General features: G+C 43.6%; 1 protein-coding gene across 1 annotated transcript in view; it reads left to right on the top strand.

Annotated features, from left to right (window-relative positions):
* Positions 1 to 22,104, top strand: part of Ror1 (receptor tyrosine kinase like orphan receptor 1) — a 363,775-nt gene that overhangs the window by 201,324 nt on the left and 140,347 nt on the right. The window contains exon 2 of the mRNA XM_027400498.2: positions 12,956 to 13,027. Within this exon, the coding sequence (XP_027256299.1) occupies positions 12,956 to 13,027 (72 nt within the window). The remainder of the gene's footprint in view (positions 1 to 12,955; positions 13,028 to 22,104) is intronic.

The following is a 22,104-nucleotide window of genomic DNA, read 5'->3' as shown; positions in this document are numbered from 1 at the left end:
ATTAGAATTCAGGCACCGAGTGAACATCTAGTCGCTACCCCAATTCCCCCAGCTTCCTGGTGTGGGAGACCTTGTGTCAGTTTGGGCCCCCTTGTCAGTAGGGCCTTCAAACTCAAAGCAAGAATTAACAGCCCTCACCAACCTGTGTCAGCCAATACTGTTCCTACATGCTCTGGTGAGGTATTCTCTAGGATCCTATAATACATTGGCACAGAGGCACCAAAAAATCCTTTTATAGTCTCCCCACTTTGCACATATGAAGTATATAACATTTTATAAACTTTAAAGAACATACAATGAAAAATAAATCTCCTTCTTGCACCTGGGCTATTAACTGTCTCCCTTCTCAGATTTAGACATTGTTCCTAGTTTTTTGATATCTCCATTTATAGCTATTTCATGAGGATATAGACTTATATGTGTAAGAATATAGATACATGTTACACATGCTTGAATATAACTCAAAAGCATAACCATATATATCTTGGTTTTACAATTTTTTTCTAGACATGCTTTTCTTTTTGTTTTTAACCTAACAGTAAATTTTTGTGATTATTTCAAACCAATACGTGCAGACCTTCTCTTTGTTCTGTTGAGATCTTTGGATAGTTCTAATTTATTCAGCAGGTCCTGCTGATGGAGAAACAGGCGATTTCCACTCGCTTTCTCTTCCAGATAGCATCCTGCAGCTCTGTCAAGTGTCATTTCATCCACGTTAGAGTGCACCTATAGGCCGCATTCCTGGAAAAGAAGCTGCTTCTCATACAGCAGGGCCTTTTATATTTCCGTAGAAAGTTCAACCAATTTATACTCCTGCCATGCACTGGGGCTTATTTCTTCATACTTTTCTTCTGAGTGCAGTGCATCATCAAACTGTTTTTCTATTTCGAACCTGACCTGAACAACACAACAGCCTATTGAAATTTTCAAGATTAAAATAAACTATTTTTTGTGGATGTTTGTGTGCCTATGTGCATACGTGTGTGTGTGTGTGTGTGTGTGTGTGTGTGTGTGTGTGTGTGCCTGCAGAAACATCTGGTCCCCAAGAGCTAAGGTTTAATGTAGCTGTGAGCAGAGCATGCATGTGCTGGGACTTGGACTCCAGTCCTCAGAGAGATTATCAAGTGCTCTTAACCATGAAGCTATCTCTCTGCCTCTTCACATGGAAGTTCTAATATTTTACATTTTTTAATCAATGAGTGCAGCGTATTCGAGCATATTTAAGACCATTGCATTTCCTTTCCTGCGGACTGTCAGCTCACTCCCATTGCCCACTTGTCTGTTGTTCCTCTCATTTCTTCCAAAGCCATTGTGTACCTTGCCTACAATCTACCAGCTCATTCTCATTACCCACTTGTCTGTAGCGCTATCGAATCTCTGTCTGCATGTTGCTGTGTAGAAAACCCTGTGCTCTTGCCATTAGCCCTCTGCCTTGTGAGCTACAAGAATGTTTTTCTCCTTAGTTTGCCATATGTCATATTTGGGTTTTGTTTTGTCTTGTAGTATCCCTTCAATGTCCTCTGATTTATCACCTTTCTTTCTATGGTGTTTGGATACTGTATCAAACTTAATTTCTCCAACATGCTGAGTGTACACCTGCTTGATGGCAACAGGGCAGGAAAGATGAAGAAAGTCTATAGGTCTTATGAGGGAAAGTCTGTGCAAGCGGGGTGCTCCCAGTGGAACTCTGGCTGTGAAGGATGGACAGAGACACACCTAATGGGTCCTACCACCCACAGGAAATGGTCCCAACACTCTGTCATCGCTCACTGAAAATAGATGACCATGTTCTGGAAGGGGAGGTCATACTTCTGTCAGCATAGGAACTGTTGAAATCACTCTTATCTGCACCCATCTTGAAGATGACACACATAAGCAAACAGGCTTCCTCATCCTTCACACACACAGTAACTTTGACTGTTCCCATTTGTTGCTGTTGACCAACAAGGCCCCTGACATGCTGCTTGTGACAACTCTGTGGCAGGAAGAGACCCCCACTCCCTGTTCAAAACGAGTGTCTCTTTGGCACGTCTGAAGCTTGGCTTTGTATATTTATTCAAAGTCATCAAGCCTACAGCCCCAGACTTAGTGTGTATAAAGGCTTTGGGTACAGCTAACTACAGCATTCCATTTGCAGTGCAACCAGTAATTTTCTTTTTTGTTAGATCCAAAAACAGCCTTGGTAGATGGATGGCCAATGGAAATGAAGAGCCCAACATTGATTTCATAGAGAATCATCTTTCATCTCATGAGGGTATGATGTAAAGCCTGCTGAACAAGGAAATGGCCATGCCACCAAGTTTGACCAGACATTGCTAGAGACTGAGTCCTGTATTGGTACATATGAGAAGACCCCTCTTCTCACATCATTGTTTGAAAGAGACCTTGCCTTTGCCTCTCTGAAATATGACCACAGGAGATCTAGCACACGGTCTTCCTGGATTGAGGTGGCTTCCTGTCCTCAGATGTTCTCCATAGCACTTGGTAGCATTGTCAAATATGCTTCCCTCAGGCTTTTACTTTAGAACCTCAAACTTACCTCAGAGCAGGCATTGGCATCTCAAGTCTGGTTTTGTGTTTGCTTGTCTTAAAGGGGAAAGATGAAGACTGAGAGTCTTAGAACTGTAAAACCGGGTTCTAATCCTGCCCTTTTCAGTGTGCTCATGTATTTTCAGGGTTTGTGGGTTTAAACTAAGTGCATTGAGTCCCCCTTCCCCTTATCTGTAGGTGGTTGTTGCCCATAACTAATTAATGCATCAAGCCATCCCACAGTTAGTGACTTCAAACAGCAAGCACTGAGCCAGCTCATGAGTCCATGATTCTCTGATTCTTTTATTATCACTGAGCCAGGCCAGGCTCTATAAACTCTATGAGTTAACACAAGTCACAGCAATCTAGATTTGATGGTGCAGAAACAGACGCCACCACTTCATTGAAGATGGTCCCAAAAAGCGTGGATCTAGGGAGGAATAAGCTATAGGAGTCTGGTATTTACTTTGCCTCTCAAGAAAGCCGGCACATGGGATAGACGTTAATTCATCACTTCTCAAAGCCCAAGATAATAGCCATGATTTTCATCTGAAATGTCTTGTACCAGCTCATGATTTGACCTATTCTTCCCAGCTTGTAGTCCTGTTTTTGAGGATTCTGAAGTCGTTAGTGAGAGGGTTTGGCTGGCAGAAATGGGTCACAATGGGTCTTTGAAGGTAATAGCCTCCCTAGGTTCAGGCCCAGTTGCCCCTTGACAAAGATCCTTCTCATGTTCCTGCAGCAATTAATGAAACAACCTGACACAGCATGACCTCCTCATCATGCTGGATTCAAATTCCTCTGGAACCACCAACTCAAATGTAAAAACAATCTGATTGTATTCTGACTGGATGTGAAGAAACCCAGACCTGGGCACAGACTTTGCCTAAGGTCAGTATTACAGTCAACCATGCTACCTTGGAGAAATAAATTGTTGCACTGGTCTGTAATATCTCCCAGAGGCTGGTCAGGCATGTGGAGAGCACAGGGATTGCATCACAGTACTTTCAGGACACATTTGCTGGCTGGTGACTTATGCCCAACCTCAAGTATCACATCACCTTAGTGATAAAACAGAACACTCAAAAGCCTTCTGGTCACCTAACAAAGTGAAAAGTCTCCTAAGGGAGCAGGAGACAGAATACTGGGGGATTGCAAAGGAGACCCTGGGAGGGTTTCCGGCCTCACTTCTGGCTCTGCTTAATGTTTGCTCATATTTAATTCTCATTATTGATCTCCCCAGGCTTTCAGTAAAGGTACAGTACAGGAAACCCAGTCCAGACTGATAAAACATTTAAACTGGAACAATCTGAGGCAAATTAAGTATTTGAAAATTACCAGCCAGCCTGATGCAGCATGTCCATTTATATCCAGCAGGGTGAGAGCCACCTTTTGAATTTTCCTCTCAGATTAAAATGACTTGTGCTAATCCTGGGATCCCTCAATGCCATTAATTTAAATGTGATTTGCAGAGGCAACCCGAATACACAAATTAACTTTCTGTGAAAACCCCCCTGCTTCCACCACCACCTTTTATTCCCCACACTTTGGAAAGTTCAGAGAATTGAATTGAGAATATAGAGTTTAAGGGAAACATAACAAAAACAAAAACAAAACAAAACAAAAACCCCTTAATTCTAAAGTGAGAGCTCACTACCAGGGCTGTAAGCAGCCAGCTGAGGCAGAGCTGGGTAAGGGACCGGCCGTAATGTGTAAGTTCTGCTGACAGCTGGTGACATGTCAGGGGACCTTAGGCAAGCTTTTCTGCCTAGGTCTGGGTTTCTTTAAATCTAATCAGACTGTGATAATCTTGGGCCTTGGGCCTTCCCACATGGATTCATGAGTTAATAATGCCTGTCCTGTGAACCGACTCTCTTGAAAGAAAAAGTAAGGCCTAAACAGAAGGTACTTGTCTCACTAGAAGGTGCTTGGGATCTTAATAGCTGTCTCAATTGCATCCAAAGTGGCTTCTTGTTGGAAGTGCTTAAAGTAGCTAGGAATCGAGGTTGAAAATGAGTTTGTGTCTCTCTCCTTCAGTGCCTCAAGTAGGATTATGGTTTGCCTTTAGGGTGTGCCAATTTGCTCATCTAACAAAGGGCTCCACAAACAAATTGAGAGCCTGTGTAACTTAGAAAATGGCTAGGATAGTTCTGCGTGGCTCCTGACATGATCAGCCTAAATTCTATGTGTCAAAACTATTGAGCAAACACTTAGGGAGCCTTCAAATTGAAAATAGCCTTTGGCTTTGAAAGACTCACTAGAAGTATCAGTTTGTTTCTTGGTAAATAACCATCAGTCTATCTCAATACTGAAGGAACTAGCCAAGTAATCTGCCAATTCCCTTTCCCTCTGATTTTCAAATCACTTCGAAGTCCTCAATTCATTTGTTCCTTTTCTTACTCATTCACTTAGGAGACATATCAATACTTGAGCTTGACACCTGAGTGGGTTTGTAAACGACCAGTGCTGGGCTAGGAAATGTGTCAGACTCACCCAGTGGGAGTTAAGGGTTGAGAAAGCACAGTACAAGCATCTCTCTTGGTTGCCACATCCCCCACCTGGGTTTGGGAGTTGCTGAGTTGAACACCCTTCGGCTGTGTCTGTGGTTAGTAAAAGTCTTTATCCACAGCCATCAGGGCCTCTCTGCTAAAGGCTGACTCATCTGACCCATCTCCAGAGAGTCTCAAGAACAGACTATGATCATTACAATTAGGCCCACTGAACAAGTGAGGCACTGGAGATGTGAAGCAAGCCTTCCCCGGGTCATGGCCAGGTTGTGCCAGAGCCACAATTTAAACATGTCCAACTTAGAAACCAATCCCTTGCCTCCTGCTGCACTCCCCTCACATTGCCATTCCCTAGAGCTGTCCGAAGTCAGGGAGGGCATGGGGGGTGCCAGAGTCCTGATCCTTGTTACCAAAATATTTGCAGTCTAATTGGAATGAAAGGGTGAGAACACTCACTGACAGCCAAAGGGATGGAAAAGTGAGTGGTATGTGTAGAGCACAAAGGTTAGGCACTTCCATTTTTGGTTTTGTCTTTTTAGTAGTAAACTGAACACCACAGAATCACCATGTTTATTTTGTTTTTCCTATTGAATCGCATCATAATTCTGTTGTGTTTTAAGCTTCGTGAAATAGAACTACTCTGTTTGAGGCTCCAACACGAGAAAGATTTTTATTGATGTCACTATGACATTTCTTCACAGACATTTTATGTTTTGAGATGTACTATTTGGGGCTAGGGAAATGGCTCAGTGGATAAAGCACTTGCCATGAAAGTATGAAGACTGAGTTTGGAGCCCCAGAACCCATGTAAAAAAGCTGTGCAGGCTTGGTGTCTCCCTTGTAAGACCAGCTTTCAGGAGGAAGCCAGAGACTCTCTGGGCAGAACTGGCTAGCTAGATGGGCTGAGTCAGCTATCTCTGTTTTAGGTTCTGCGCGCTTGCCCTGCTTCAGTAAGTTATTTAGGAGGCCACCCAGTGTCAAACTCTGACTTCCACACCCACGTGCATACATTCCTACACATTTGCACACCCACGCACTTTCACCCACACACATACAAACCCATATATACACATCCTTGCACACCACACATACGTACACATGTGTTTCTAATTTTAGTACATGTAATCTCAGTACTTGGGACTCGGGTAGAAGATAGTGACTTCAAGGCACTACCTTGCAGTGCCCCATCTCCAAAAACACCACCAACAAAATGTTGTAGTGCTGTGGCTCAGTGGCAGAATGCTGGCCCACCAATTCAAGTCCTCATGCAAAACTCCTGCACTACCCCCTTAAAAAAAAAACCCTCCCACCTTTCTGTATTGTGTTTTGCCACTGATCTCTACACAGGCAGACTAGAGCAGAAACCATCAAACTATGCAGTGTCATGCTGAACGAGCAATGATTTTTCTGTCTCTTAATGACCAAATACAAATTAAAAGGTAAAAGGGAATGAAAGCTGAGAACTTGATGCACAAGTGTTAATGTGTTAGGTCAGCCTTCCAACCCCAGCAGGTGCTCATGTTGCTAGGGAGATAAAAGTACAAATGACTCCATGCTGGTTGAAAATCTACCAAGGATAGATAACCCGGGACAAGCTCTCTGTTTCCAGCAGAAGGCTCTCTCAAGTGCCCAAGTTGTGCCGGTAAAGACAGATCTGTGCTCAGTACAGACACGCCACTCAAAACTGCCCTTCCCTTGGCGACAAGAGTCTCTGAGGCTGGGTGCTAGCTTCACCGGGTGTTTGTAATTGTTCAGTTTTAGAAAACCTTACGAGAGGACATCCGGAAGATTGGGAGTATACCATTCCAATGATTGAACTTGCCAGAAACCACAGGAGCCTTAGCAGCAGCATTTGGCGTTACAACTAGCTCCTTTGAGATTCTTCCCACCCTTCCTTTCCACAGTCCCTCTTAGCATTGTTTCATTCTGTTCCAATTCTTTATTTTTCTATGGTCATTCCAGACCCTGAGCTCTGTGAAGCAAACACTGCCTTGAGTTTGTTCACTACCGCTGAGCTTATCTGGGTCAGAGCTCAGTAAATATTTGTTGAATGGTTAGATGGATGGATAAATTGGATCAATGAACAAGTGAACTCAGAGGCATTAAATTCTAGGTGGAAAAAAAAAAGTCTTTTCATTCCTTCTGGTCATTCATCTTCCAAACTGCTACTATATGTGCTGTGGCTTTAGAGAATAGTCAGTACAATTTAATTCCATCCCTTGTGTATAGGACTTAACCAAGGCTTCATTTATTCAGCAAAACTCAAGAATACATTCTCGGGCAGCACTGGAAAAGTGGTACTAAAGGCTGCTATCTCGAATCTCTTCCTTTTTCTTTGAATGGCCAGTGGCCTTGCTATGTAGACTACATACATGGGACTACAGAATATGAAATGGGAATATATGTAGGTCAGTCAAAACAGGAAAAGGAGATGGATAACACCTTGGTTGAAGACCCAGAAGGATGTGGGGGAGGAAGTGTGGCCAAGAGACACCTTCTAGGGGAACAACATAGAGTGAAAAGTCACACGATGGCAGAAATGGAAGAGTGAAGTGTGTTGATGTCCTTAGATCTCGAGGTGTCTGCAGCAACCAGGAGAATGGGAAGTGGAGGGTCTGCAGAGAGACAACACCAGTTTCCAAGCTAGCATTCTCCAGCATGCTTCTTTTCTTTTCACTCTGGCTTTGCTGTCTAGCCATGACGCCAAGGACGAATTAATCTGCTATTGTGACTAGCATCCATTTAGCACCTGGTGGCCTCAAGGGCTGTTGAGAGATGACTCAGGTTGCTTCACTTCCTTGAGCGTCTCCTTGGGTAACATCAACGTTAACCCATTTTGAAATTTCCCTTGGAACTTTGAATTATCCTCTAAGAGATCTTGCCTCCTCAGTAATAGGCTACATGCTGTATTTTTTGTTTTGAAAAAAATTGACCCCTCAAAAAAAAAAGGCTGATAACAAGGAAAAACCTAGAATTCTCTTACTGAAAAAAAGCCTTGTTGTAGCTGTAGATAAGTAAGGCCACTGAATGCTTCTGGAGTACTAGCCTCAGGAGCCGTTGTCTATCTGATGCACAGGCTCGCTCTTGAATTTGAGTTGTCTCTCCAAGGCCCACCCCCTTGGGTTTTAGCATTTCCTCCAATGGGGTGTATATTCTTCCTTTGTGCTGTCTTATAGCCCTGTCTCTATCTGATGTACATCTTAGTACATGTTCAATTTTAGGGCCAAATCCTATTTTTTAAATGCTGTAACATATCCAATTGGTCAGCTTGTTATCACTTCCCGAATCCAACTCTTTTCTTCTAGATCTCCTGTTCCTTTGACTGAATTCACTAACATAGCATGGAAGCCTGTGAGTAGGTTTATGACCATTTTATTTGTATGAGATAGGAATGGAAAACCCCCTGAGTACCAGAGGTGTATGAGTAAACAATGTATATAACCTCATGCTATGGATTATTACTCATCAGGGAAAGGGAACAGACCATTGACATAGGCAACAAATCAGATGGACCTTAAGGGCATTATGCTAAGTGAAACAAAAGCTGATCTCAAAAAGCCACATGCTGCACAAATTCACTTCTCTAATATTCTTGAAGTAACAAAGCCATAGAGATAGAGGAGATCAGTGTTTGCCAGAGGATAGGCATGGGTGGGAGGGAGTTGTTGTCAAAAAGATAGGGGAGGAGTCTTAGGGCATTTACTAGTTCCTTATCTTGATTTTGAGGTGGATACCTGAATCTCCATGTGTGATGAAATGTCAGAACGGCATGCACATCCTGGAACAATGTCAGGTTGCTGCTTTTGGTATCATGTACCTGCAGCTATTGGGAAGGAGGTGCATGTGGAACACAGGAGCGCTCTGCTCTTTGCACAGGCACTTTGCTGTCTGGTAGACGTCTCTCTTCCCTTCACCCCACTCCTGGGGACTGCTACCCTCTTTGGGTCATCTGTGGATCGTTCCCAGTCTGTTCCCACGTAATTAAAAAGAAACAATCTCAAAGCATTGTTGCCTTTTACAACATAAATTATATACATAAAAGATGAGTTGGTTCTACTAAAGAAGAAAGAAAACTTCATTCTCTTGTTTGGTATACTCTCAAAATCCTCTCTTATTGATTCTTTTTAAAACCCCATAGATTGATAGTTTTAGATGTCTGGGACGCCCCCCCACCCTCCCCTTAGTACTCTATGACTCAGTGGCTCTGATGAAGAACAGCACTTACTTCTACTGTTCTTGGCATTTGTGACACCAGGATGCTACTACGTCTCCATACATTGAGTGTCCCTGAGACCTTATTCATCACTAGCTCAGGTATGCAGGATGTGGTGTGGCTGAGCGTTTCTTGGGGGTCCTTCTGTATCCCATGCTTGTTATGTCTCCACCTGCCAGTGGATGAGATGAACCCTTTTGTAGTGGACACTTCCACCACTGAAGGCGAGTCAAGACTATTTTTTCCCCTTCATCCAAATAACATTTACACCATTCAGGCTTAAATACCAGACTCAGGTTTTGTAGAGTCAGTACCAAAGAGTCAACCATCAGACTGGACTGTAAAGATAACAGCTCCCAGGATCAGACCTGAGCAGGAATAGCTTTTCAGGTTTGCTCTCTTACAGAGGTTGAAAACAGTGTGGGCTGAAGTTTTCTAAGACATGTTTGATTAGCTTAAATGGCATAAAATGACAAAAAATGCTTACATTCTCTGAGACCTGGTGACTAACTCGGGAAACCTAACCTGGAAAGACCAACTCTGATTGGCAAAGGTTGTGAAATGTACTCTTTTTGAAATCATGGGAATGTATTGTTTCAGGCACAGAGATAGCAGTTAGTGTAGAGGATGAATTCTCTGCCTCTGAGACAGGGGAATGCCTGGGAGATCTCCGCTGTCTGCCACAAGCCTGTGGGGTCTTTTGGTTCATTATTAGATTGAATAGTTAACCACAGTCTGGTGAGGTAGCTTTTATTGTTCTCTTTCTACAGATGAAAAAATGGAAATTAAAAGATGCCATGTAAGTTAGTTGTGATCGAAGCATTCATGATGGTCTTTTACTTTAGGTTCATAGTCTATCTCCTATTTAGCACTCTTGACTCACTGTGATATGACACTATTACATGAGAGGATACGGCTAGTGTGATAGTGAATTATTCTGAAACAGCTCAATGCTCTGCAAATGGGGACAAGGGAGGAGAACTGAGTCTATCAGTGTAAGATCAAGTGAGGGCTGGTGACTGTGCCTCTCTCAAAGCCTCTGGTGGCCCTGGAACTGATGGAACTCATCTGGAGAGCTGCTCACCTTTGCTAGGTTAAAGTTTGACTTTCGGTTTGTGTGTGTGTGTGTGTGTGTGTGTGTGTGTGTGTGTGTGTGTTGAATATCTACCACTATCTGTGAAGAAAGAATCACCAATTTCATGGAAAATATTCAGCCTTTATTTTTTTTTAAATGACACTAAAACTTCCTTTTAGTAGTATCATTTTTCAGGGCTGGGGGATCCACCCAGGGGTTAAGAGCTCTTGCAGCACACCTGAGTCCGGTTCCCAGCACCCACACTGGGTGGTGCAGTGCCTGTCTCTCCAGCTCCAGGGGATTCAATGCCCTCCCTCTTCTCGCCTCCATTAACATCATCACACAGGTGGCACACGTACACACGCACAGGGGGGGAGAGAGAGAGAGAGAGAGAGAGAGAGAGAGAGAGAGAGAGAGAGAGAGAGAGAGAGAGAGAATAAAAACCAGTCTTAAAAACAATGTGTGTCATGGGGTTCTGATATATATTTTAAAATATCTTATCTGTCTTAGTTGTTACTACTTTCTCTGAGATGCTGTCTGAAAGAATGACTTTTGAGGCTAAGAAACATCCCTAATTAGGTAATGAGCGTTAAAACTCAAATCATCTTTGCCATTGCCTAAAAAGTGAGTGGTAATTAGTATCCAGGGACACTCGGAGAACAGTTTTACTGTTAATAGTACCAGCAATCCATACGTTAGTCATTTGTCCCAATTAAATACAATAAGCAATTCAAACTCGGGTTGGAAACACAGAGTGACATAGCACTGACCTTCTGTGGAGTTGATACTGTAAAAGGAATTCTGGATTCCTGGCAGCTTCCCTGTGAGAAGCAGTAAGATAAATCTTTGGAAATAATCTCAGGTAAATGCTGTCAAGTTCTGTCTTAGTCCTACCATTCACCCAGCCTTTGCTCCTGGCCCCTCTCGCCACCCCAGCTGGCTGGTATGCTTCTGTTCCCAGGCTCCCTGGTCTGGGTGTTGGAATGCTTTTTCAACAGATGAGCCACAGAAGCCTGTCCTATAGTAAGGGAACTGTCGTGGTGGAAGGAGCCAGAGTGAATGACAGTAGCATGGGAGTCAGGGTGCCATGGAGACTCAATGTGTATTAATACTTCCTAGTATATTCTCCTGTACAAGATGCCTATCCTTGGGCAGAAATTAGAAGAAGTACTGTCTCCCCCTGTGGGTTCTTAAGTGGTTTTCTACTTGTCCATCTTTCTTTGAGGTTTCATAGTTCACTGTGTAACATGCTGTTAGATATACAGATCATCTGACTTCAGTTCCCATTAAAAAATCTATACTGGTTTTCGCTCAGGGTGAAAGAGCAATCCAGGACCATGGGCTGCAGTGTGGCACGTTTCTTTGCCTGTTCTAGGACAAGGAAGCAACTCTGATGAATAGCCCATGTGTTTCTGCAGTGTGTGGTGAGAAGACAGGTTGGAAGTGACCTTTGAAAGGTTTCCATGGGCAGGCGTTAGTCCCTAGCAAAAACAACAAGGACATGTGCCATCTCTAGCCATTGGGTGGATGCCCAGCAGTAAATAAGGGAATATGGAAAGTGCTTATATCTGGAAAAGTGAAAATCAGAGATGAAGTGGATCTCAGAGCCTTCAGCACTAGGCAGCCCAGGCCACTGGGAGGCTTGTGGGTAGAGCCAGACACTATGCTCCAATGTCAGGCCTTCAGCTTGCTTTCCAATTCAGACCTGTTTTTAGTGGCTACTTAAAATACCCTGTCTTGAAAAGGCTGTAGCACTGATGCCAGGCTTAATAGGCAGAAAGAATCATAATAGATTCATGATGTTTGCAAGAGATTGAAGGTGGGGTGACATCATATGTACAGTATCTGATGACCTTGGTCCCCTCAGATCCTCCTTAGCACTAATGCTCTATAATACTGTATGTGTGTTATTTGTACATAGCCCAAGGGGAAGTTACAACAACCCTATTTAAAATATGTTAGTAAAATGATGCCATGGCTGGAACTTTTCAGAAACAACAAAACCATCCTATGTGTAGCAAAGTCTATTATTGAAAAGTTTTTAAACCTTTATAGTACATTATGTCCCTCAGATGGTTGATTTGCATATTTGCTTTAAATTACGGTGGCTTTGAAAATTACTGTTTAAGTGTAATCACCACAAATGACTCTGAGCATTCAAATGCCTAGCTTTCATTTGCCTTGACTTAAAGAGCCAGTGTTGAGAACTGCATTTCTCTGTTCACAGAGTAATAAACTCAGTGAATGAAAGCAGCAAAATGGATGACACTGTCCATTTTCTTCCCTGATAGGACTTTTGAATTCATTAGTCCGTGCCTGGTCTTCTGGCAAGACTATTTTGATAAAATGGGGTTGTCTCTTTCGGGTTTGCTGTTAACATAGTTCTTTCCATCTTAACCCTCAGTATGGAATTTTTAAGTAAAGGTCTGGCCTACAGCTTGGCTGGCTGGCAGGGCCTCTGAGATGTGGGCCGATGCTGGCTACTGGCGCTGCCTCATGTATAAAAAAAAGCCATAGTACCATGACCATATGTCTTTGAGGGAAAACCCTTGGGATATAACACTCCTACTAGTCCAGAAGTGACCTTAGTGAATAATACCCTGTCCTCCCTTCCCCCTCTTTTCGTTCCAGAAACAGAGTTGTCAGTCACTGCTGAGCTAGTGCCTACATCATCCTGGAACATTTCAAGTGAAATCGACAAAGGTATGTGGAGGGGAAAACAGGGGCCAGGGGAGAAAGGAGGAGAGAAAGCTCGTCTACAAGCCTGGCCTGCTCTTCCTTGAAATGAACCTTTGTCTGCATCATTAGGAGGAGGAGGAGGCAGCGGCTGAAATAAACCCCCAGCTCACATTGTGATGACTTAACATTTGATTATTTGGAATTATTTCTGAAGAAGTTTTTTTTCCTTTCCTTTTTCTCTTCTTCTTCTAAAATGTTCCACATGGTTAAAATGCTTCAAGATGTGAAGCAGGGCCATTCCTGACCTTCCTGCCTCTGCATCCAGTGCATCTTTTTTGGAGGGTTTGATTCAGCCTAAGCCAGGATTGATCAGAGCTGTTGGCTGGGTGACCTTTCTGGACAGGCATTTGGTGGGCTTGTGCGGTTCAGGACCCAGCATTCAGAATGCTTGTAATTGCCTGTGTGTGCAGACAGCAGCTTCCTATGTGCACGTGGGAGCATGTTCCCACCATGGAGCTGTGGCTTTGCATTAATTAAGGCCTGCCATATGCTGCGGCTAGTCTAAGGAGATCCTATGGCCTGGGCACGGCAAAGCCCAGGTGTTCCGGCTCTGTCTGCCTTCAGCCTTGTTTCTTTTTAGTTCCCTGTTTTCCTATCTCTGACTCGATTTCTGTTTCTTCTGGTATTTCTAGTTTTTCAATCTGGCTTGTCCTTCTGTGTTTTTTTTTTTTTTTTTTTCTTTGCTAATACCTACCCTCCACCTTCTGCAAGGAGCTAATTCTTTCTCTTTCAAGACTGAACACAAGCCATCCACCGGCTTCTTCAGTCCCTTGCAGAAAGCAAACTTTCTTTCCTTGTAATTTCCATTGCTTCATTCATTCATTCATTCATTCCTTCATCCATCCATCCATTTATTTATTCACCCAAAGATGCATTGCTTAAGTTTTTATTAATTCCTTCTGTTGGCACTATTTGTAGAATTAGGATCCAGATATGGATTTCTTTGTGTATATCCTTCTTTTAACTAACTTGGTACTTTAAACACCCATCTTCCTTGGGGCTGGGAGAGATTTATAGATAGAGTTCTGGGATGATAAAAGGAGTTTGCAAAAGGATTCTGCAATGGTAAAAGGAGTTTGCATCCTTTTATTGTCACCATGATAACATATCTGAAAGGAAGGGGGTGGGACTTTATCCAGGCTCACAATTTGTGAGGGCATGGTCCATCATGGAGTGGGGAGGAGTCATGGCAGAGCTCATGGTGGTTCACAGCTATGGTGGCAGGATTGTGAGGCTCACAGCTGCAGCAGTGAGATTGCGAAGCTGCTTGTAGACCTGGGGACAGAGAAGTCTGGCTGGAACTTGGACTTGGCAATAATCCTCAGAAACCCACTACTTCTGCCTACATCCTGCCTCCTGAAGGTTCCACAACTTCCCCCAAACAGTGCCACCAGCCAGGAACCAGGTATTCAAACACATGAACAGCTCAAAAGTCACCTCCAAAGTTTTCTTTTGTCATCAGCTCTTCTGTCACCGAAATCGTCACTGGGAATAAGAGCACACTAGAGGTCACAGTTTTACTAGGCACATTTATTAGGTATTTTAGAATGCCAGCAGGAGAGAGAGAGAGAGAGAGAGAGAGAGAGAGAGAGAGAGAGAGAGAGAGAGAGAGAGATCTCAAAACTTTTTCTAGCATTGAATTAAATCTAGATTTTTTTTATTAATTTATTTTTTACATTCCAATCCCAGTTCCCCTCCCTCCTTTCCTTCTACTCCTCCCCCTCCCCCTGCTGTCATCTGCTCCACAGAGAGAGTAAAGCCTCCCATAGGAAGTCTGCTAAGTCTGTCCCACCATCTGGTTGAGGCAGGACCAGGCACCTCTCCACCCCCACACCCCTGTGTCTAGCATGGACAAGGTATCTCTCCATATAGAATGGGCTCCACTAAGTCAGTTTGTGCATTAGTATTAGGTCTTGGATTTGCTGCCAGTGGCCTCATATATTGTCCCAGTCACACCATTGTCACCTATATTAAGGGAGTCTAGTTTGGTCTAATGCAGATTTCCCATTTGTCAGATCTGAGCCAGTGATCTCTCACTAGCTGGGGTCAGCTGTGAATCTAGATTTTTAAAATGGTATCATCTTAATTCCTCTCCATATCAGGCACCAACACAAGACCTAGGAGGCAGTAGATTTCTAGTGCATGTTTATGGGATGCTTTTAAGGGAGGAGAGGAGTTAAAGGACACCAGACATTTGCTTAGTGCCTGTTCTGTACGCTGCAGTGGTAGATGCTTTTGATCTGTGTACTTGCTGTGGAGCTCCTTGTGGCACCAACAGTCATTGCATCACAACCCACTACAAGCATATCATCAGCCTCCCACTCTCCATACCAAGAAGCCTGCATGGGCGAGAAAGGCCCCAAGACTGCTGATGGAGAACTCAGCCTGCCTGGCTTGTGATTTCCTCACCAGCACCGTTTGTCATGGTATTGCCTTTTGAAAAGTAAGTGGTACAGTGTTGAGCCTCTGGGTAGGGGGCAGGAGAAAAGCCACCCAGGATCTTTCATTTGTTTGGGAAAGTCTTCCAGAAAATGTGAGAGCTTTCTATTGATTCTTGATGTCATATTTTGCTGCATAATTAATGGAGACTAGCCTATAATTCCCATCTAGAATTAGAGAGCTGCTGAAGTAATCCACTTATTTATTCATTCCTTAAATTTTTTTCATTTCTTTTCTGGGTAATATTTGAACAACCAGGATCCACAGATGAGCCAGGAGAGGAATCCTGTTCCTTGTTCCACGAACTTAAAGCTTCATTGCAAATAGTGGTATCGAAATATATAATTAAAGCCTGGAGGTTACTTTCAGAGATGGGGCTATGGCAGGTGGAGCATATTCCCTAAGCACATAGGCAAACTGGTGGGAATAAAAATAAATCCACTGTCAGGCAGGCACACAAAAGAATTTCTGGGTTGTAGAAATGAAGACTGTACTCTATGCTTGTAAGCTGAAGGTCTGGTGGGAATATGGGAAGTATGTGTGATTCTTAGGGTGACACCAGGTTCCCGGTCATGGTCTTCAGGCCTTCCTATCCATCCTGCCAGCCAAGAACACTGTCTCCCTGCATCCACATAAAGAAACAATGGAAGAAAAGCCCCTGCTAGGCATGCTACAATGCCTTCCTTCTCACCCATCCATCCCATCTGGCCTCCACAGCCTCACCTTGAAAGCTACTACTGATGAGTCATAGTGGGTGGTTTCTGAAATGGATGCTTCAGAAGGAAGTATCACCTAAAGTGAATTGGTGTTCAGAGGCCTGCCTCAGGACCAACATGGGATGGTGGAGTGGATGTGTCAAGAGCCCCATTCCCATCCCAGGCTCAGTCACAGGAAGCTTCAGAGGTTCTTTACACAAGCCAAATGTCTCTTTTGGAGAAAATAACTGGAAATTGCACCTGTAGGAAGCAGAAAGGAAGAGGTCCCATGGGTGCAAGAAATTGTAAGGCCTACCTCTGACTACAAATAGTTCTCTGTGGTCACAAATGGGTTTGGGAGTATTTAAGGGAGATTTTTTCCCCTCTCTTTTTATATTAGAAGCACTCTTATTTACATATCCATCCCCCATTCCCTCACCCTCCCATCCTCCCATGCTCCCCATAAACCCCCCACCTCACCCCCTCCCCCCTCCCCAGGGATAGTGGTGCCCTCCACAGGGGACCATTAAAGTCTGTCTTGTCACTTGGGGGAGGGCCCTTCCCATATCTGGGCTGCAATAGTCTCCCTCCATAGGGAATGGTTTCCCAAAGACCATTTGGGTTCTAGGGATAAACACTGGCCCCACTGTTAGAGGTCCCATAGACTGTCCTGGCCTCCTAGCTGACACCCACATTCTGAGGGCTTGGTTCGGTCCAATGCTGGTTCCCCAGCTTTACAACTAGGGTCTCCATGCTCTCACTAGTTCAGGTCAACTGTTTCTATGGGTTTCTCCAGCACCATCTTGGCTTCTTTGCTCATCCCTCCTCCCTCTCTGCAACTGGATTCCAGGAGTATGGCTCAGTGTTCAGCTGTGGGTGCCTTTTCTGCTTCAATCAGCTACTGGATGAAGGCTCTGGGTTTCATCAGTGATCCATAATACATTCAGTCTTCCACGATAGTATTGACACTGCCGATCCTGCTTTGTAAAAACCTTCAGAAAGATTAATTTGTGCAGATGCCATATTAGGGAAACTTACAGTTTTTGCCAGTGTAGGCAAAGAAACAACTTATAACCTTGCTAAAGGAAGGTAAAAATGGAAAATTCATTATTTGATGGATAGCTGTGTAGCCTGTAATTTCTTAGTATAGAGGATTATTTATTTGGGAAGAGGATATCCACTATCAATATTCTTTTAAAAGTTTTTTCCACTGGATGTGTTGAGTGAAATTAGGTATATTTAAGGGAGATTTAACTTTCTTTTCTAGCTTGAAATTTTATACGTTATAGAAGCACTGGTTCTGACTAGAATGGGATCTGGACTTTATCATGAGTCCTGGCTTCCTTTGGTAGTTGTATCTATTGCCTAAGGTTGTTTTCTTGGCCAAGAAGAACATCTATGGGTTGTCTGTCTGTGCACAGCTAGAATGACTCCTTGCACACAACAATATCTAGACCTTGACTTGGCACCTTAACCCAGATCTTCACCATCAAGGGTCATGGTCAAGACTCTTGTTCAGGGGTAGTTGCCTCCTCTAATGGCTTGATTCATCCTTGACACACAAGTAGTCTCTGGTAATTGAGCTGGGTGACCTATAGCTTGGAGATCCATTATCAGCTAGACCAAATGAGATGGCTGTCATTGTATTGTGCTCCTAATTATATAAATTTGGAACAATGTCAGAGGTTAAAGGTGACAAGTTGCCTTGACACTTAACATGCTGACATTCCTGCTCGAACTTGGGTATTTGAGAGCTTACTCTACTTTGTGTTCCATCTTCAAAACTGGCACCTAGCTGAAGGACTTTCTCACCAAATCCCTGGGATTGCCACGTGGTGTTTAAAATTCCCAAATTGAGCAGTTTGAATCTTCAGCAACATCTATCATGTTTATACATGGACAAGCAACGGAGCCATAGAACAAACCTGAGAATCTCGGCTGGAGGGGGGCAATAGTTGGTCCATGCACAGAGGGCTTAATGAACCAGCCACTGTCTTTTGATTTTGAACTTCATCTTGTCTGGAGCCCTTTGCTAGCTCTGCACTGGAGACTGTGGCTTCCTTCAGCTACTCTGGAAAGTCAAGCTCTTTGCTGGTGAAGGGAAGCTTGTGCTGCTTTATCCTCTCTCCAGGGTTTACTTGCTCTTTTTCTAACCACCTGAATTGTTTTAAGGCAACCCCCCTCTTTTTTTTTTAAAGAAACACTCTACTGGCCTAGACACAGCTCCCCTCCAACAGCAGCTTTCTCTGAGACTTTTGCTGGTTTTTTCTACTCAACAAACCCATTCTTTCAGTTTTGCAAACAGACTCTCCAAAATGAGGCCTATAAAATTCTGTCATAAAAAAGAGGGATTAGTTGGGCGGTGATGGTGCACATCTTTAATCCCAGCACTTGGGAGGCAGAGGCAGGAGGATCTCTGTGAGTTCAAGAACAGCATGATATACAAGAGCTAGTTCCAGGACAGGCTCCAAAAGCTACACAAAGAAACCCTGTCTCAAAAAACCAAAAAGGAAAGGGGGGATTAATGACCCTTGTGGTCCGTCTTAATTCTTTGAAGCTGTTCATAAGAGAGGGTTGCCATTAGGCACCGTTGCCTGTCCCTGCAGCTTCAGTCCCTCACACCATGGCTCCTTGTCTGCAGCTGTTAGGGGACATTAGAGACAGTAGAGTGCTCAGAAGTGGCCAGCTTCCTAAAGAAAAAAAAAAAAAAAGCCCAGCCCTCAGCAGACAGAGCAGTCCAACAGCTTGGTAGTGTGTTTGCAGGCATGCCTCTTCACCACTTAAAACTGAAAGAGATCTTTACCTTTCCCTTGCCATGATCCTCCAGTTCCCTACTCTTTGGTACCATTTTCAGTGATTTCTAGCCAAGACAAGGCACATTTTTGACTAATAAATAATCACAAGTCACAGAGAATAGGTTTCTTGGCTTTCTCACTGCCTGTAGGTTCCATGGGTAGATTCAAGCCTGCTTATTTCTGGGGTTGTGAGGGATCCTCCTGGTGGATCTGCTTTGGGAGTAGCTTCAGATTTTGGCCTTAAACTCCATCTGGAAATCTATGGACGAGGGCTGTGGACCTGGTGGACCAGGACCAGGGATCATAGACAACTATGGGCTTGTGGTCTTGGTCAACCTAAATGAAGGTCTGTGGTGGCTTTTAGGCGCAGAGGCCACTTGGTTAAAGGCATCGGAATAGGGACAGCCTCTTGGATCCTGCTTTGGCTCTCTGCTCCTCTCTACCTTGGCTATGCTACAATAGTGCCAAGCTTTTCACTGTCCTCACTCTATTTCAGGCATGTGCCACAACTTACTGTTTTCTCTGGTAAGAATCTGCCTGCCTCTCCCCCCTTCCCCACGCCAGCCTTTTGTTGTCAATAAAGGTTCAGGTCAGGTGTCACTGTTTCCTATAAAGCTTCTTGACTGCACCTTCCATGTGGATGTTTACACGTGTTTCTTGTCTCTTACTATGCAATGTGTTTATCCATGTACGTTCTTCCCCTTGCAGTCCTTCATCCCTCAGGAGAGGGATCTGTTGAATATTTTCATTTCCAGTAAAGTGCTCATTGATTCTCCCTTCTAGGGGGGCAGGGCCAGCTGGGAAGCTCAGTGTGCAAGTGGCTTCCAGAGGACTCAGAGTTTCACACTGCGAGCCTCCAGACCAGGGTCACACCTCACTTTCATGCCCTGGCCGCTCAGTAGTTTGAATAATTAGGTGGATGAGTTAAATCAAAATGTGGAAACAAAAGGTATTGTGTAGCCCCCAGAAACTGGAAGAAGTAAAAAATGGGTTCTATCTCACAGCCCAGAGGAAGCTCCACCCTGCTAGACTTTGAACATCTAAGTCCAGAACCAGGATAATTATATTTGCATTGTTTTGAGACTCCAAACTTAGGATAATTTGTCACTTGGGCAAGTTGGCCAAAGTCACAAGAGAGTGAACCTGAAGTTCAAATCCAATCTAATAATAGATAATATTGTCTCAAATCAAATAAAAATTTTAAAACAAAATTCCTTAGATTTGTTTAGTGGACAGAAATTTGCTGAATGAATATTGCAGGTATGATCTGGGCTGGAGACTGAAGATAAAGAAGCAACAATGAACAAGACAAAACCAGTTTTACCTTTGGATAGTGTGAATGGTTTAAGTGTGAACTATCCCATAGGCTCTTGTGTTCCTGGCTGTGGCACTGTTTTGGAAGGTTGTCCAACCTTTAAAAGGTGGAGCCAAACTGGAGGAATAGGCCACTGGCAACCTTCTGGTTGTTATATCTTTTCAGGTTCTGGCTCAGGTCTCTGTTTCCTGATTGACACCTTGTCACCACACAGTCCAGCCTCCATGGAGCCACCTCTGTCCTGACTTTTCTTCCCATCTTTCCAAGATGGCTCAAACACAAATCCCTTTGTCTCCTAAGTAAGTGCTTTATTCTGATATCATAGAGACGAGGAAGGCAATTAATACAAATATTCTTTAGTTCGGGGAGAGACTTTAAACTTTCACTTTCATAGATTTACTGAAAATCATTTCAATCCAGCAATGGTAGATGTAGTAAAGGAGGGGTATAAAAACACAAGATGTTTTTCTGGAAAACAAATAAACAAACAATTCTTGTATGCTCCTTGGTAGGCCCAACTAAAAGCCACCAGAGGCAGGGCCAGCCATGTATCCTTTCTGGCCTATTCCTGGGAGTTTGCTTACTTAAAACTGTACTTCAGCACTCTGGAGCTTGTGGAAGCTGGTCTACCATGAAACAGATCTCTAAGGACAGGCACCCACAAAAGAAGGCCGCAATGCCTCTACATATGCAAGTTCTGCAACCCATTACAGACATCATCAAGAGGCAGTGGGGTGTGGGAGGCTTTCTTCAGACAAGGTTGAAAAATTTGGCATTCCTGCGCCAGGCCAGATTTCCTGGAGGGCTGTGAGAAACCCCTAATTACCCTTCATTCTGGGCAGGGTTGTTTCAGAACAGCTCTTGCCAAGAGCATGTGCTTAGCTATCACTTTGCTGTATTGCACACGACGCTCATGTGCTCGGAAAAACTGTCCATAACCTTGTTGGCTGTGCAGAGTAGGAAGTTCAGACCCCCACCTGTCTCGGAGATGCTTGGCTCTGCTTCCAGGTGTCACAAGGAAGGCTAATTTGTTTCTCACCGTTTTTTTTTTGTTGTTGTTGTTGTTTTATTTTTGCAAATGAGTCCAGTTTTTATGGGCCCCAAGTTACACCTGACCATCTTGGGCCTCTGGAATATGCTTAGGTAGAGTTCAGGTTGACCTGTAAGGATGTGTTGTCTGTGACCTTTGCTTATCTTCTGGACTTGGAGGAAGGGATTCTTCTAGAGTGCCTTTTCCAGTACTTAAACCTTAACATTGCTCCTCAAAGCAAGTGTAATAAACTACCTTTCACAGTTTTCAATAGTTCGGATCTTGTTTTTAAAGAATCTACAGTCCGAATTTGGCATCTTTCTGTTTCTCTGATCTTTTAAAAAGTCAACATTCCTCTTTTTCCCCTGAAGTCATCTCACATGCTTTTGTTGTTTTCTTGCATGCTCCTTCCTACATCTGGCTAATAATCACTGGAGTAGTGATCATTACTACTCTGGCCTATTTTCCTGTGGCAGTAAGCACTGGATAGCAAAACTAATAATATGCGTTTCTCCCTAACATGCTAATAGTCTAGTAAGAGAAAGAAACGAAGTAGAGTGGGTAGACTTAGTTTGAGTTTCTATTGCTATGAAGACACCATGACCATGGCAACTCTTATAAAAAGAAAACATTTAATTGTGGTGGCTCACTTACAGTTTCAGAGGTTTAGTCCATTATCATCATGACAGAGAGAATGGTGTTGTGAGGTAGACATGGTACTGGAGAGGTAGCTGTGAGTCCTACATATTGTGGGTAACAGGAAGTTG

The sequence above is a fragment of the Cricetulus griseus genome, chromosome 2 (assembly GCF_003668045.3).
Source record: "Cricetulus griseus strain 17A/GY chromosome 2, alternate assembly CriGri-PICRH-1.0, whole genome shotgun sequence".
NCBI lineage: Eukaryota > Metazoa > Chordata > Mammalia > Rodentia > Cricetidae > Cricetulus > Cricetulus griseus.
Note: the sequence above shows the minus strand (reverse complement) of the source record. Positions and strands in the feature narration are given on the sequence as shown.